The 18,075-nt window shown below is 45.6% G+C and overlaps 1 protein-coding gene across 1 annotated transcript in view; it reads left to right on the top strand.

Moving 5' to 3' along the window:
• Positions 1-15,318, top strand: part of LOC122945533 — a 61,467-nt gene extending 46,149 nt beyond the window's left edge. The window contains exons 16-17 of the mRNA XM_044304595.1: positions 7,456-7,803; positions 14,328-15,318. Of these exons, the coding sequence (XP_044160530.1) occupies positions 7,456-7,803; positions 14,328-14,383 (404 nt within the window). The 3' untranslated portion in view covers positions 14,384-15,318. The remainder of the gene's footprint in view (positions 1-7,455; positions 7,804-14,327) is intronic.
• The last annotated feature ends 2,757 nt before the right edge of the window (positions 15,319-18,075 follow it).

The following is an 18,075-nucleotide window of genomic DNA, read 5'->3' on the forward strand; positions in this document are numbered from 1 at the left end:
TGAAATAAACGGATAATCCTATTTATGTAATGGGGCTGCTTTTGTCTAGTTTAAAATAATTTTTTTAGCCCCGTACTTGTGTTTTGGAATGAATCTTTTTTGCACATTCTCCTTTGGAGTTGCAGTGTGTGCATTTCCCTTTCCTGTGGTTATACATCGGTTTCAACTGGTCAGTATATAAGGTTTACCTTGATATATATAAATGGAAGTGTGCCCCTTACAGTGTGACGGTGTCCGGTATGTTTATGGATGCATGTGGGAGTGTGCCCCTTACAGTGTGACAGTGTCCGGTATGTTTATGGATGCATGTGGGAGTGTGCCCCTTACAGTGTGACAGTGTCCGGTATGTTTATGGATGCATGTGGGAGTGTGCCCCTTACAGTGTGACAGTGTCCGGTATGTTTATGGATGCATGTGGGAGCGTGCCCCTTACAGTGTGACAGTGTCCGGTATGTTTATGGATGCATGTGGGAGCGTGCCCCTTACAGTGTGACAGTGTCCGGTATGTTTATGGATGCATGTGGGAGCGTGCCCCTTACAGTGTGACAGTGTCCGGTATGTTTATGGATGCATGTGGGAGCGAGCCCCTTACAGTGTGACAGTGTCCGGTATGTTTATGGATGCATGTGGGAGCGTGCCCCTTACAGTGTGACAGTGTCCGGTATGTTTATGGATGCATGTGGGAGTGTGCCCCTTACAGTGTGACAGTGTCCGGTATGTTTATGGATGCATGTGGGAGTGTGCCCCTTACAGTGTGACAGTGTCCGGTATGTTTATGGATGCATGTGGGAGCGTGCCCCTTACAGTGTGACAGTGTCCGGTATGTTTATGGATGCATGTGGGAGCGTGCCCCTTACAGTGTGACAGTGTCCGGTATGTTTATGGATGCATGTGGGAGCGTGCCCCTTACAGTGTGACAGTGTCCGGTATGTTTATGGATGCATGTGGGAGCGTGCCCCTTACAGTGTGACAGTGTCCGGTATGTTTATGGATGCATGTGGGAGCGTGCCCCTTACAGTGTGACGGTGTCCGATTGTCTCTAAGCGCTGCAAACACTGAGCACATGACAGATGCCAGAGATAGAGTAAGGAGAAGTTTATGGGTGTACATATGGGGGAGGAATATGAGGCAAGAGGATGAATATGTATGAGGGGGGCGGATCGAAGGAGGAGTGGATGCTGTGCAGGATGCATGAATATGTATGAGGGGGGCGGGTGCAGGGACACGATGTTAGACAGGAGAAATCAGCAGATGCAGCCCTGCACTGAGACCCACAATGCAGTGCGGCAGGAAGTGAAGAAACAGATAAACAGATATGTAAACAATGTGTTCAGGGCTGTAGGGGCAATGCTCCATGGTAAAAGACACCTCAAACCACCTTGGGAACATAGACTCGGCTACTAAAGGTGAGTAAGATGTTTTAAAAAAAATAAGTTTGATCCCGGACAACCCCTTTAATGCAGAATAAGATGATAATGGTGGTAGGTGGCCCTTGTAAATATGTGAACTATTTTAGGGACTGCAGTCGAGCTTAAATTTGACGTGTGTTGTACATCCGAGGCAGAAAACCAAGACTGGACCTCGGATTTGTGCTGCAGATGTGCTGCGAATCCGCACAAGGATAAACCCCATTTAATAATCTAGATTGTGTAATCTCTGGCTACATATTCCACAGATACTTTTTCTTGCATGTAAATGAGATATGAAATGTTCCATTCACTTGCTCTGGATATGAAATGTCAACAGTTTCACTAAGAATTTAGAAACAGAATCTGCACCTTAGAGGCTATGTACACCTTCGGAGGCAATTTTTTATGATTGCATTTTACTCATTTTTGGCTAAAATCATAGTTTCGATTGGCCTTGATTAAAATATTGAGCTGTTCTGTCACAAAGGTTTGACTGTTTTTCGAACTGATTGGTACTTTCACTTTGTGCCGGTCATCTAATAATCCTTATCTGTAAATTACTAAAAGGTGATAAAAAACTTATTTAAGCCACAATCTTATCAGTAAGATAAGAACTGAGCTATAATGAGTGTGTATAATGTCAGAGAACAGAGATAAGGAGCCATCAGCTCCTGGTCTGACATAAAGGAGAGAAAATCCAAAGGCTGCTACTAGAGCATCTATGCTCTGTACAGAGAAAAGGGCTCCATATGTTTAATAAATACCAATTTAAAAAATGATTTTTAGCTTAAAATGAGTACAAAGCAATAATAAAAAAAAATTGCCCCCAAAGGTGTACACAGCCTTTAATAGTCTTCCAATCCTAAACATGTGAACATAGCCTTAAGTTGTCTTCATCTGTTTATCTGTTTGCTTTAGACTTGGTTCTTCAAATTCCCATTGATTAGCTAACCTAATGTTACTCCCAGTGTGTGTGTGTCTGTGTTTATATATATATATATATATATATATATACAGTACAGACCAAAAGTTTGGACACACCTTCAGGGCTCTTTCACACCTGCGTTCTTTTCTTCCGGCATAGCGTTCCGTCGTCGGGGCTCTATGCCGGAAGAATCCTGATCAGGATTATCCTAATGCATTCTGAATGGAGAGTCCGTCCTTCAGGATGCATCAGGATGTCTCCAGTTCCGGAACGGAACGTTTTTTGTCCGGAGAAAATACCGCAGCATGCTGCGCTTTTTGCTCCGGCCAAAAATCCTGAAGACTTGCCGCAAGGCCGGATCCAGAATGAATACCCATTGAAAGGCATTGATCCGGATCCGGCCTTAAGCTAAACGTCGTTTCGGCGCATTGCCGGATGCGACATTTAGCTTTTTCTCAATGGTTACCATGGCTGCCGGGACGCTAAAGTCCTGCCAGCCATGGTAAAGTGTAGTGGGAGCGGGGGAGCAGCATACTTACCATCCGTGCAGCTCCAGGGGCGCTCCAGAGTGACGTCAGGGCGCCCCAAGCGCATGGATCACGTGATCGCATGGTACGTCATCTAGGGCTGCAACGATTAATCGATGTAATCGATTATATTCGATAACTGGATTCGTTGTCGACGAATCCAGTTATCGAATAATCGCCGATTCGTTGCTATTCGGGCGGGCGGGCGGTCGCTGCATCTTTATTTTACCTTTTTACAATGACGCTCCCGCTCCTGTAACAGCCAGGCAGAGCGGACGGCGGCGTAACGTCACTCACTCACGTGACACGCCTGCTCCGCCTCCTTCATTCATGAAGTGGGCGGAGCGGGCGCGTCACGTGATTGAGTGACGTTACGCCGCCGTCCGCTCTGCCTGGCTGTTACAGGAGCGGGAGCGTCATTGTAAAAAGGTAAAATAAAGATGCAAGCATCGGGGCCGGGGCTGTTAGGGGGTAGGGGGGATCTGTCTATGGCACTGCTATGGGAAGGGGGGTCTGTGTATAGCACTGCTATGGGGAGGAGGGGGGGGTCTGTGTATGGCACTGCTATGGGAAGGGGGATCTGTGCACTGTTATGCCCATAACAGTGCACATATCCCCCTCTCCATAACTACGCCGTCCACAGATCCCCCTCTCCATAACTGCGCCGTCCACAGATCCCCCTCTCCATAACTACGCCGTCCACAGATCCCCCATAATAGTGTGGTCCACAGATCCCCCATAATAGTGTGGTCCACAGATCCCCCATAATAGTGTGGTCCACAGATCCCCCATAATAGTGTGGTCCACAGATCCCCCATAATAGTGTGGTCCACAGATCCCCCATAATAGTGTGGTCCACAGATCCCCCATAAGTGTCGCCCACAGATCCCCCATAAGTGTCGCCCACAGATCCCCCATAAGTGTCGCCCACAGATCCCCCATAAGTGTCGCCCACAGATCCCCCATAAGTGTCGCCCACAGATCCCCCATAAGTGTCGCCCACAGATCCCCCATAAGTGTCGCCCACAGATCCCCCATAAGTGTCGCCCACAGATCCCCCATAAGTGTCGCCCACAGATCCCCCATAAGTGTCGCCCACAGATCCCCCATAATAGTGTCGCCCACAGATCCCCCATAAGTGTCGCCCACAGATCCCCCATAATAGTGTCGCCCACAGATCCCCCATAATAGTGTCGCCCACAGATCCCCCATAATAGTGTCGCCCACAATTTGTTTTAATATGGCCTTTGAACATAATTTTTCAAGTAAGATCATATAAACCTCTGTTTTGTAATTTTGTCGTTTTTCCCGATTAATCGATTAATCGAAGAAATTAATCGGCAACTAATCGATTATTCAAATAATCGTTAGCTGCAGCCCTAACGTCATCCATGCGCATGGGGCGCTCTGACGTCACTCTGGAGTGCCCCGGGAGCTGCACGGAATGTAAGTATACTGCTCCCCCGCTCCCCGCTCCTACTATGGCAACCAGGACTTTAATAGCGTCCTGGGTGCCATAATAACACTGAACGCATTTTGAAGACGGATCCGTCTTCAAATGCTTTCAGTACACTTGCGTTTTTCCGGATCCGGCGTGTAATTCCGGCAAGTGGATCCGGACAACGCAAGTGTGAAAGAGGCCTTATTTAAAGAGTTTTCTTTATTTTCATGACTATGAAAATTGTAGATTCACACTGAAGGCATCAAAACTAGGAATTATATACATAACAAAAAAGTGTGAAACAACTGAAAATATGTCATATTCTAGGTTCTTCAAAGTAGCCACCTTTTGCTTTGATTACTGCTTTGCACACTCTTGGCATTCTCTTGATGAGCTTCAAGAGGTAGTCACCTGAAATGGTCTTCACTTCACAGGTGTGCCCTGTCAGGTTTAATAAGTGGGATTTCTTGCCTTATAAATGGGGTTGGGACCATCAGTTGCGTTGTGGAGAAGTCAGGTGGATACACAGCTGATAGTCCTACTGAATAGACTGTTAGAATTTGTATTATGGCAAGAAAAAAAGCAGCTAAGTAAAGAAAAACGAGCGGCCATCAATACTTTAAGAAATTAAGGCCAGTCAGTCCGAAAAATTGGGAAAACTTTAAAAGTGTCCCCAAGTGCAGTCACAAAAACCATCAAGCACTACAAAGAAACTGGCTCACATGCGGACCGCCCCAGGAAAGGAAGACCAAGAGTCACCTCTGCTGCGGAGGATAAGTTCATCCGAGTCACCAGCCTCAGAAATCGCAGGTTAACAGCAGCTCAGATCAGAGACCAGGTCAATGCCACACAGAGTTCTAGCAGCAGACACATCTCTAGAACAACTGGTAAGAGGAGACTGTGTGAATCAGGCCTTCATGGTAGAATATCTGCTAGGAAACCACTGCTAAGGACAGGCAACAAGCAGAAGAGACTTGTTTGGGCTAAAGAACACAAGGAATGGACATTAGACCAGTGGAAATCTGTGCTTTGGTCTGATGAGTCTAAATTTGAGATCTTTGGTTCCAACCACCGTGTCTTTGTGCGACGCAGAAAAGGTGAACGGATGGACTCTACATGCCTGGTTCTCACCGTGAAGCATGGAGGAGGAGGTGTGATGGTGTGGGGGGGTGCTTTGCTGGTGAAACTGTTGGGGATTTATTCAAAATTGAAGGCATACTGAACCAGCATGGCTACCACAGCATCTTGCAGCGGCATGCTATTCCATCCGGTTTGCGTTTAGTTGGACCATCATTTATTTTTCAACAGGACAATGACCCCAAACACACCTCCAGGCTGTGTAAGGGCTATTTGACCATGAAGGAGAGTGATGGGGTGCTGCGCCAGATGACCTGGCCTCCAGTCACCGGACCTGAACCCAATCGAGATGGTTTGGGGTGAGCTGGACCGCAGAGTGAAGGCAAAAGGGCCAACAAGTGCTAAGCATCTCTGGGAACTCCTTCAAGACTGTTGGAAGACCATTTCAGGTGACTACCTCTTGGAGCTCATCAAGAGAATGCCAAGAGTGTGCAAAGCAGTAATCAAAGAAAAAGGTGGCTACTTTGAAGAACCTAGAATATGACATATTTTCATTTGTTTCACACTTTTTTGTTATGTATATAATTCCACATGTGTGAATTCATAGTTTTGATGCCTTCAGTGTGAATCTACAATTTTCATAGTCATGAAAATAAAGAAAACTCTTTGAATGAGAAGGTGTGTCCAAACGTTTGGTCTGTACTGTAGATATATATATATATGGTATATATAATTAGTATAAATATTAGGTTATATCTATCTAATCTAGCCAAGTACTTATAGCTCAGGACTCAATGAAGCCAGAAATACAATGTAATGTGACTGTATATGAGTGGCACTAAGTGGCTGTGTAGTAAGTACATACCTTCCTGGGGTGCAATGTACAATTTACTCTAGTGATAATTGTCATCTATTTGTGAACATTATACAGTGATTGAAAGTTTGTAAACCCTTCTGAATTTTCTATATTTATGCATAAACTTGACCTACAGCTACATAAGATTTTCACAAGTCCTAAAAGTAGATCAAGATAACCAAATCGAACTAATAAGTCAAAATATTAGATTTGGCCATTTTATTTTTTTAGGTTAAATGAAATGGTTTTCCAACATTTTATACCGATGACCAATCCTCAGGATAGCTCATCAGTATCTGATCGGTGATGGACCGACACCCGGGACCCCCGCCGTTCAGCTGTTTAAATGGGACTGAGCTGCTCCTAGGCCACGTGAACAATGAACGTGACGTCCCTGGCCTAGGAAGAGCAGCGAGGAGGCCATGGCACTCACAGGAGCGCCGCTGCCTTCAAACAGCTGATCGGAGGGGATCCCGTGTGTCGGACCCCCACCAATCAGATACTGTTGACCTATCCTGAGGATAAGTCATCAGTAAAAAATTCTCGGAAAACCCCTTTTAATATCATGTTTGTGAGTGGCAAAATTATGTGACCCTTTGCTTTCTGTATCTGGTGTGACCTCTTTGTGCAGCAATAAATGCAACTAAACTTTTCAGTAATTGTTGATTATTCCTGCACATTTAGCCTATTCTTCCATACAAAACTTCTTCAGCTCTGTTATTTTGGTGGTTTTTCTCCCATGAACTGCTCGCTTCAGGTCCTTCCATCACATTTCTATCGGATTATGGTCAGGACTTTGACTTGGCCATTCTAAAATATTCATAGCTTTATGTAGTTTTTGGTCAAATTTATGTAGAACTATAGAAACTTCTGAAGGGTTCACAAATAAGCATGAGTGAACTTTAAGTTTTGAGGTTCGGGTATTTGCTGAATTATGTTATGGATTCCGTTACCACGGACAAAAACGCAATTCAATGACGGAATTGCATAACGGAGTGCCTTTAGAGGAAATAGAAGCTTATGGCCAGCATAACGGATCTGTCCGGTTTCCGTTATGCCGGAGAGGAGTCTACTGCAGAACGGAAACTGGACAAACTTTCAAGCACCACTGTAATTATATTGTAGTTAAATTGTCATCACTGTTTTTTTTTTATGTTTTGTTACTGCTGTAATTTTTATCGGATCATGTGAATCACGCAGAATTCATTGATTTCCTGTAGATTACCCGTATCGTCCTGAAGTGAAGATACAGGTGCCCCCTCTTTATAATAACACTGAGGCCTCCCTGGAATGTACAATCTCCAACTGCTTTCCAGGTGTATTGAATGGGATGTGGCTGAAGAAGGACAGGCTATCCGGAGAGACTCATCACATAGCTGGAGAAGGGGCGTACAGGATCTCCAACCAGGAGTTAGGCCGACAGCCCAGTAATACATACTGCTATAAGTCATGTCTGATCTTCACTCCCACTGTGGAATCGGATCAGGGCGCAGAATTCATTTTACAGGTGGAACATCCGAGCCTTGAGCAGCCCATGCAAAAGAGTACGGGAGCGCTGCAGATAGCTGGTGAGTATCAGACGCTGCGTTATCAATAGATATCAAATAAAAATCTGAATTAACCTGCATATTTCAGTGTTAAAGGGAATCTGTAACCACCATAGACGGTTAAGTAAACCCAACTAGCATATTTATAAGGCTACTTTCACACTTGCGTTCAGAGCGGATCCGTCTGAGACGGATCCGCTCATATAATGCAGACGGTGGCTCCGTTCAGTATGGATCCGTCTGCATTATATTGTTAAAAAATTTCTAAGTGTCAAAGTAGCCTCAGACGGATCCGTCCAGACTTTCAATGTAAAGTCAATGGGGGACGGATCCGTTTGAAGATTGAGCCATAGTGTGTCATCTTCAAACGGATACGTCCCCATTGACTTACATTGTAAGTCTGGACGGATCCGCACGGCCAGGCGGACACCCGAACGCTGCAAGCTGCGTTCAGGTGTCCGCCTGCTGAGCGGAGCGGAGGCTGAACGCTGCCAGACTGATGCATTCTGAGCGGATCCGCATCCATTCAGAATGCATTAGGGCAGTGCGGATGCGTTCGGGTCCGCTTGTGAGCCCCTTCAAAAGGAGCTCACAAGCGGACAGCCGAACGCTAGTGTGAAAGTAGCCTAAAAAAGTTTTTGGGGGGAATAGTGAACATTGTTCTGGGCATTAAGGTGTATATGAAAAAGGCTATGGCAGAGCTACAGCGCCATATGAACAGTTCGAAGCGATCTAGGTGGTGACAGATTCCCTTTAAATACATTGAATATCCATCATCACTTCTCAGTTGTAGTAGTATCCTCTGCAGAGTATTGGTAATCTCTGGTAACTAGCATCTCAGTCATCTGTCGGAGTGAGTTCACATGTTACAAATATATTACAACAGTTCACAGTCCGGAATATGAGGATAGGGTTTTTGATACCCCATCCACATATAGCATTAAAAATCTGTGTAAAATTCACAGCACGCACAGGAATTCTGTTGCTGAATCGTTGCAGATTTTGCCGTTTATTTGCAGAGTCTACTTTGTATGGCCTAAGTAGCTACACCCCCTAGGCCTTATTCACATGTCAGTGTTTTGCATAAGTGAATGATAAGTGATGCAAAATTAGGAGTGGATCTTCCACCAGGATAAGGTATGATGGAAACATGACAGCTAAAGTCTAAGCAACAGAAGAGATATTACTGTTAGAAATTGAGTCTGGAATAATCTGGGGTAAAACCTGCTTTTACTTTCACTTTCATCTGCATTCACTGCATCGCAATTTCTATCAGTGATATCTTCCCCTGTACTGAACAGATTGCTGTCATTCTGATATTGTCTAAATGCTTGGAATGTCAGCTTCCTAACAATATTTCTAGCTGGTACCAAAAAAGAGATAAAAGCAGCTTCCCCCCATCCCCTTCAGTGTGGAGGAGAATGAGGGAGCAGCAGCAGAGCTGACCGCTGCAGGAGGAGAGAAAAAAACTGCAAAAATGTATAGCAATGTGACATTATCATCATTGTACGGACCCACATAATAAAATTATATTATTTTTATCACACAGTGAACTCCGTAAAAAAAATTATCCACTAAATAATGTAAAAATTGCAGTGTTTTTTATCTTTCCCGCTAAAAAAACAATAATAAAAGTTATTTAATACACTATATGTACCCCAATTAACCCCGGGGAAAAAAAAAAAAAAACTTTAGAAGAAAAATTTAAAAAGTTGTGACTGCTAGAACACAAAGGGGGGAAAATATTATTGGTCCTTAAGGCTAAAATTAATCAAGTCACAAAGGGGTTAAAAATGCAATACAGGGCTCCAGATGGCGACCAAAATGGTCGCCAATGCGACATAGAATTTACATATGGCGACAAGACTTTTTAGTCTTGTCGCCATTTGCGACTAGACCCGCCGCCACAGCTCTGCCGTTGAATACAGCGGCGGGCACAGGAAATGATAGTTCTCTACCCCGCCACCGATGTTCTTCTCAGCAGCGCAGAGGAGAAGGAGTCTCTCCCATCCCCCGGTGCTGCTGCCGCCGCCGCCAATGGGAAAAGAGACGAGAGGAGGAGGGGAGGGGCTGTGTCCACTGCGCCACCAATGAAGATAACTGACCTGTTAATACAAATACAGGAGGCGGGTGCTGGAATCAAATAGCCGGCACCCGACCTCTATGACAGGGAACTGCGATCTACTGCAGTTAACCCTTCAGGTGCCTCCTGTATTTGTATTAACAGGTCAGTTATCTTCATTGGCGGCGCAGTGCGCCCCCCCCCCAGTATAATTAACATTGGTGGCACAGTGCGCCCCCCCAGTATAATAAACATTGGTGGCACAGTGCGCCCCCCCAGTATAATAAACATTGGTGGCACAGTGCGCCCCCCCAGTATAATAAACATTGGTGGCACAGTGCGCCCCCCCAGTATAATAAACATTGGTTGCGCAGTGCGCCCCCCCCCCCCCCAAAAAAAAAAAAACTGTATAATAAACATTGGTGGCGCAGTGGGAAGTGCCAATGAGGGATAAAAAAATTAACTCACCTCCTCCAATTGATCGCGTAGCTGCCGGTCTCCTGTTCTTTCTTCAGGACCTGTGGTGACATCACTGAGCTCATAACATGGTCCAATGGTTCATGTGATGTACCATGTGATGAGCACAGTGATGTCACCACAGGTCCTTTGACAGGTCCTGAAGAAAGAACAGGAGACCGGCTGCTACGCGATCAATTGGAGGAGGTGAGTTAATTTTTTATTTTTTTTTAACCCTCATTGGCACTGCCCACTGCGCCACCAATGTTATACTGGGGTGTCTAACTGTTCACCAATATTATACTGGGGTGTATATAATGTTTATTAAATTGACCTTGTACTAAGCATTCTGTATTCAGAATGCTATTATTTTCCCTTATAACCATGTTATAAGGGAAAATAATACAGTGAATAGACTTTCATCCTAGCAACCATGCATGAAAATTGCACCGTATCCGTACGAGCTTGCGGATCCTTGCGATTTTCACGCAGCCCCATTAACTTCTATGAGGCCTGCGTTGCGTGAAAAACACACAACATAGACCATGCTGCGATTTTCACGCAACGCACAAGTGATGCGTGAAAATCACTGCTCAAGTGCACAGCCCCATAGAAGTGAATGGGTCTGGATTTAGTGTGGGTGCATTCCGGTATTTTGAATGCTGGATCTGGCACTAATACATTCCTATGGGGAAAAATGGCCTTCAGGCAAATCTTCAGTTTTTTTCGCCGGAGATAAAACCGTAGCATGCTGCGGTTTTATCTTTTGCCTGATCAGTCAAAATGACTGAACTGAAGACATCCTGATGCATCCTGAACGGATTACTCTCCATTCAGAATGCAAGGTGATATAACTGATCAGTTCTTTTCCGGTATAGAGCCCCTAGGACGGAACTCTATGCCGGAAAAGAAAAACGCTAGTGTGAAAGTACCCTAACCTGGTTATAAGGGAAAATAGTAGCATTCTTAATACAGAATGCTAAGTAAATTAGGGATGGAGGGGTTAAAAAATATATTAATAATAAAACTCACCTCATCCACTTGTTTGTGCAGAGTCGGGCTACGCGAACAAGTGGATGAGGTAAGTTTAATTTTGCACAATATAGAACATGCTGCGATTTTCACGCAACTCTAAAGTAATGCGTGAAAATCACTGCTCATGTGCACAGCCCCATTGAAGTGAATGGGTCCGGATTCACCTCACGCATTGCACACACGCGGAATTCTCGCCCGTGTGAAAGGGGCCTTACAGTGGAGGTGATCTCTGCTTGTAAATGCATCTCTGCACCTACACTGACGAGCAGGGGAGAACCCAGGAATTTTGTCTGGGGGGGGTCCGTAAGGCAAAAAATGTGGCACATGTAGCGTGCCAATTCTTTTGCCCACCCATTTTTTAAAGCCCTATTCATATTTAAAAATGAGGGGCGCGTAGCGTGCTGCGCTGATTCTTTTGCCTGGCCATTTCAAAAAGCCCTGTAGAAGTGGAAAAAATGCGGCGCGTGTGCAGTGCACCACACAACATTTTTAGCCCGGCCCATTACCAGCCCCTCCTACATATAATAGGCCACTCCCAACAAACACTGCACAGCCTGGCTGCACTGCCTGCTTCACATTATACAATAAACAACAGCAGGCTACAGCCAGGAAGCTCCTCCGCTCTCCTCCCTCACCAGATCCTGCTCTAGGCCTGTGGTTCCCCCCACCATCTGCCACCCACCCGTGGCCTGCTGCCCACCTTGGCTAATCTCATCCAGCTCTGAATCCTCCTTCTGCAAATGGCTGGGGGAGGAGCCGGAGCATCTACTCTCCTACATAGCGCCACATACCTCTTACATCCAGTGATGTCACCTTTGTTGTAGACGTTCTCTTTTCTCATCTTCTCCTTTCAGACCAGACCGCCATGATGATTTTTCAGCCATCTCCCGTCTCTGCAGAGATTGACAAACAGACATTAGTTTCCCACATTTCCATCATCTTCACATCTTCTGAACACCCTTTCCTGCTACCCCCTATACTATACTGCAGAAACAGTCCCCCTGGAAATACTACTACCACACAGATAGTGACCCCTTCAACAATTATTGGCACACAGTGCTCTAAAAAAATAACTGTGCCCAGACACAGATAGTATAAAGATAATGTCCCCCCCAGGGTGCCGCCCCCCCCCCCCCAAAGTAACAGTCCTCCCCAAAATCCCACCAATAGGAATAATTCTCTGCCAGAGCACACTTAGTAGTAATAATGCCCCTATAGTGTTCATACTAGTAATAATGTTCCTCATAGCCCCCCAGTAGTAGTAAAGCTCCCCATAATACCCCCTAGTAGTATTAATTCTTCTTATAATATGACAGTACATGAAATACCCCTGCTTAGTGCCCGCAATTGAGCTAATGTCTCCATAATGTTTGGGAGCATAAAATACCCCTATATAGTGCCCCAGTAAATGCCCTCATAGTGCTCCTCTCACCTTTCCCCTTAGTGCCCCCAGAATATGCCCCTATAGTATTCCTCTCCCCCATAATGTGCCAGTAAAAAATGCCCCTTCTTAGTGCCACCAGATGCCCCAATAGTGCTCCACTCCCCTATAGTGCCCCCAAATAATGCCCCATAGTGCTGCTCTCCCCTATAGTGCCTCCCATAATGTGCCAGTAAAAAATGTCCCCCATAATGTGCCAATAAAAAAAGGTCCCTTTAGAACCCCCACTTCCCCATAGTGCCCCCAAATAACGCCCCTTTAGTGCCACCAGAGGCCTCATAGTGCCGCTCTCTCCTATAGTGCGCCAATAAAAAAAGGCCCCTTTAGAGCCCCCCAGATGCCCCCATAGTGCTCCTCTCCCCCATGTGCCAGTAAGAAATGCCCCTATAGTGCCCCCCAAATGGGTAAGAAATAAATGCCCCCGAGTGCCACCCCCAAAAAAAGGGGGCTGTAAGAAATGCCAGATGCCCCCATAGTGCCAGCTCCCCCCCCCCCCCAAAAAAAAACCCCAAAAAACACTAATACCTTTATCAGCAGTGATGCGATGCAGGCCTCTTCTGGCCTGTGTACCTGCTGTGTGCTGCCCGGTTCAGGCGGCGCGATGATAATGACGTCATCGCGCTGCCTGAGCTGGCCTCTGATAGGTCGCAGGCATTAGTGCCTGCGGCCTATCGGAAGAACAGGGAAGGGAGACTCCTCTCTCTCCCCCGCCGCAGCACAGCCATCTGTATCGCTGTCCTGAGGACAGCGATACAGATGAATATGGAGATGAGCGCTGGCAACTAGAACCAGGGCCGCGCCGCCTGTGGTGATCGGCAGTGCGGCCCTGAGGGATAAAAAAATTATATATATATATATATATTCGCTGGTTGTTCTAGGGGGGGTCCAGACCCGCTGGACCACCCCTGTCGGTGCGCCACTGCTGACGAGCAGCTATGACAAGTTGAACAAGTAAGCGGATATTTTTTTTTTAAATTACCCACAAGTCAAAAAAGATGCTAGAAGTGGTCCCCGTCCAGGTCTCGGCATCTTTGGGTCGGTCAGATTATATTGGCTGATACAGCTCTTCAGCAGTGAGGCTGCAGAAGAAAAAATGTCCTGCTTTTTCCAACAAGATGGAGCAACATGCCGAACATGCTGGACGGGTTCCTGAACAGTTTATGGACGACCAAACTGTGAGCGAGGGGTTATGGTCCCCAGACTTGTGCACATGTGATTTTTATCTGTGTGGAAATTTGAAACAGAAAGTGTCCTCTAACCATCCACATCCCCTGGAGGAACTCGAGGAGAACTTCACAAACACCATCCGCAGCATCACAAGCCGTATCAGCCGACAGAATCCGACCTGTCCTGAGATGCAGAGACCTGAACGGGGACCACTTCCAGCATCTTCTGTGACTTGTGGGGAAGTGGCTCGTTCATCTTGTCGTACTACTGCTGGAGGCGGCTACTTTTTCATCCTGTAGAATAAGAGTCAGATATGGAGAATATACAGTGTAAATGGAGTCTCCTTTAAAATGGTCCAAAATATTATTTCTTTTAATTATTCAGATTTCGGTGACAAAGACGTTCATGAGCTTCACCAGCAGAACAGTATTATAATGTAATGTCTGCGTGTTCTGTGAGTATGTAACATGTATGTAACATGAAGTCCTCAGCATGCAGCTAGTATTATAATGTAATGTCTGCGTGTTCTGTCAGTATGTAACATGTATGTAACATGAAGTCCTCAGCATGCAGCTAGTATTATAATGTAATGTCTGCGTGTTCTGTCAGTATGTAACATGTATGTAACATGAAGTCCTCAGCATGCAGCTAGTATTATAATGTAATGTCTGCGTGTTCTGTCAGTATGTAACATGTATGTAACATGAAGTCCTCACTCAGTATTATCCAGAATGGAGACCTCCGCCCTTATATAACATACCTGCAGCTGTACTGACCTATAACCTTATACGTAACAGACAGGACACGATCCCCCAACTTCACAGCAACAATGTACCGGTTGTACATGACCAGTGATACCAGTGCTGAGGGGCCCTGACCAGCAGCTACACTGGGAGCGATCTCTGCCTCGCCAGCTATGTATGTGTAGTGTAATGTGGCTATGTCTGGCTTTCTTATGATTTTAAATGTATTTACAGCACATCTATGATGAGACAGATCTAACTTCTGTAGAATGTGTATAAAGTTACACTAAGTGAAAATGAAATCCTCCAGAGCTGTAGTTCTATCAGCAACGTACTAACTGGATAATGCAGTACTGAGTGATACTCCCTGATTCTAACATTGATTCTGGCCGATCCCCTTTGGACTGTGTTCACACACAGTAGATTTGTATTCTATACATCTGAAAGGTCTGCACTATTCAGGCGCATGGAATAGTTGCATAAATGTTTGCAGCACATTTGTTAGACATGAACCTTTGCAGTTCCACCTCTCTGCATTGATGGTACCACGATCACCCACTACAATGTATATGTAACGGTATTACGTTAATGTATCTAATGGTTTTATAATAAAGCCTCTTTATATGTCTGTATCTGGCATTTTTGTTTTATTTCAAAATGTTCATATTTTTTCAGACTGAAAGTTTAGAAATAAGAAATGTTTTTTGTTTTTTTCTTTTCTGTCAAATTCCCATTTATGTGAACTCCAGACTACGCCATTTTTTTTTCATTGGTACATCAAGCGTGGATAACTAACAGATCTGTTTTATCATCGGGACAATGGACCTCAAAGGACCATTCGTCGCTAATTTTTCCATCACAGTACAAAAAAGTCACTTGCTGCTTGTGAATTGACTGGTTTACAGGGAGTCCATCGCCTCATTTCCCATATGCACTGCGGTACACACACATATCATGTGAATCATACTTTCTTTTTACTTTTGCATTGTTTCAATCCACCAGAAAATGAACTTTGATATGCACACGGAATGGTGCTCGTGTATTTCGAATCCGCAAATGCGGTCCGCAATACTGCCACGGAGCGCACACAATAAGCCTAAAAGTGATTGCTGATCCTTGTAGCACTGTGGAGACTGACATGGACCTGGCCAATTGTTTTCAGGACTGTCTCTTGTAAATGACTCTTAGGGCAAACTTGTATTATGGCACCCCTGCAAATTTGTATACACAATGGGGGTCATTTACTATCCAGAAATACGCCTATATCATTTGTATTTCTGGCGCAGCTTGCAGCAGAAAGGCTATTTGGGCCACAATCTGCAACTTTTCCTTGCTCACGCCAGGTCTTAAAAAGCTGGTGTGGCATGGGCGAGGAAGGTGACAGGCCGGCAGACCGTCTCATTCATCATTTTCTACACTTGTTTTAGGCTTTGAAAATAGTCTAAATATAAGACAGCAAGGAAGCTGGCATAAGTTTAGACTGGTGCTGGATGCGCCAAAGTTATGTAGAGGCCGGCGCCACTTCATAACCTCGGTGGATCCAGCGCCAGCTATAGGGGTCATTATATATATGCTTAAAATACAGGATCCATTTTTGACAGATAAGAAAAACGGAAAACGAAGCGGTGATGGGTTCACATCACCGCTTCGTTTTCCGTTTTTCTTAAATAGATCTCCTCCCATGCGTCTAACATGAAGGCTAGGTTCATAGCCTTAATGTTAGACGCATGGGAGGAGATCTATTTATTGAGACTGGCATTTTTGATGGCGGTCTTGATATTTCCTGCTGCTGGAGGATGTGCTGAGGTGCAGGTTTCGTCAGATATTAAGCCTCATGCACACGTCCGTGAAACACGGACCGTGTGATACCGGCCTGGATTTCTTCGGAGTGCAAGAGCGCACGGCGTCATTGGTTGCTATGACGCCGTGCGCTTCCTGCTGCCACCGCAGTACAGTAATACACTGGTGTAGATCATACAAGTGTATTACTGTACTGCGGCGGCAGCAGGAGGCGCACGGCGTCATAGCAACCAATGACGCCGTGCGCTCTTGCACTCAGAAGAAATCCAAGCCGGTATCACACGGTCCGTGTTTCACGGACGGGTGCATGAGGCTTTAGGCGGGTGCTCCGACACCTAAACTGAATTCTGTGGAAGCTCCAAGCTTTCTCTCTTCACTGATGCCAGAAAACTGTCTTAAATTAAGATAAATGTGACTGGCCGACGTTAGAGGACATCCCCATGGGACAGATATGCTGCGAAATTATGTGTGGCAAAATCACAGCAGTTTACAGTACCAGCAAAAATCTGCAGCATAAATTATTGGGGTTTTCTAGTTTCATGAAATGGATGAGCTATCCTCAGGCACCCCCGTCAGTCAGCTACCTGAAGGGGCTGTAGAGCGAGAGCTGTGCTCTCTCCAGTGTTTACCTGCACGGCCTCTATGTTGTAGTGGTGGGGCAGTGTAATTACCGCTGTACATCCCATGCTGTAATTACACTGCAGCAGCACTGCTACAAGGGAGACGGCGTGCAGCTAAAGGAAAAGGACACCGCGCTCGCAGGAGGTTTGTGGCCTCTTCGTGCAGTGGGGTGCTGGGGGTCAGACCCTCACAGATCTGATAGTGATCCTGAGGATTGGTCATCAATATCACGAAACCGAAATACCCCTTTAACTTGTGGTGTTGATTTTAAATCTGCAGCATGTAAGTTTAGGGCGCCTTCACACGAGGCAGATATTGTTGCAGAATTTTCTGTGACTGAAAATCAGTCCTATTCATCTGAAGGGGGTTGTTTTGGCAGCAAGCACATGGATTTCTGCAAGCCCCATTCAGATGAATGGAACGGATTTTCAGCTGCAGACATTTCTGCAAAGAAATCGGCCACATGTGAAGGCGCCCTTAGGGCTCGTTCACACGAACGTTTTTTTGTGTTCCGTATACGGAACCATTAATTTCAATGGTTCTGAAAAAAAAAAAGGGAATGTACTCCGTATTCATTCCGTTCCATTCAAAGATAGAACATGTCCTAATATTGTCCGCATAACGGACAAGGATAGGACTGTTCTATCAGGGGCCAGCTGTTCCGTTCCACCAAAAACGTCATCCACATTTTTTGCGGCTCGGGTGCGGACTCATTCACTTAAATTGGGCCGTGGGCTGTCCGCAATCGTTGCACCGTTCCGTGGCCCCGGCCCAAAAAATATAGCATGTCCTATTCTTGTCCGTTTTGCGGACAAGTATAGGCATTTCTACAATGGGCCGCCTATTCCGTTCCGCAAATTGCAGAAGGAACACGGGCAGCTTCCGTTTATTGCTGTACCTGCTGTGTGCTGCCCGGTTCAGGCGGCGCGATGATAATGACGTCATCGCGCTGCCTGAGCTGGCCTCTG

This window comes from Bufo gargarizans, chromosome 8 (genome assembly GCF_014858855.1).
Source record: "Bufo gargarizans isolate SCDJY-AF-19 chromosome 8, ASM1485885v1, whole genome shotgun sequence".
Classification (NCBI taxonomy): domain Eukaryota; kingdom Metazoa; phylum Chordata; class Amphibia; order Anura; family Bufonidae; genus Bufo; species Bufo gargarizans.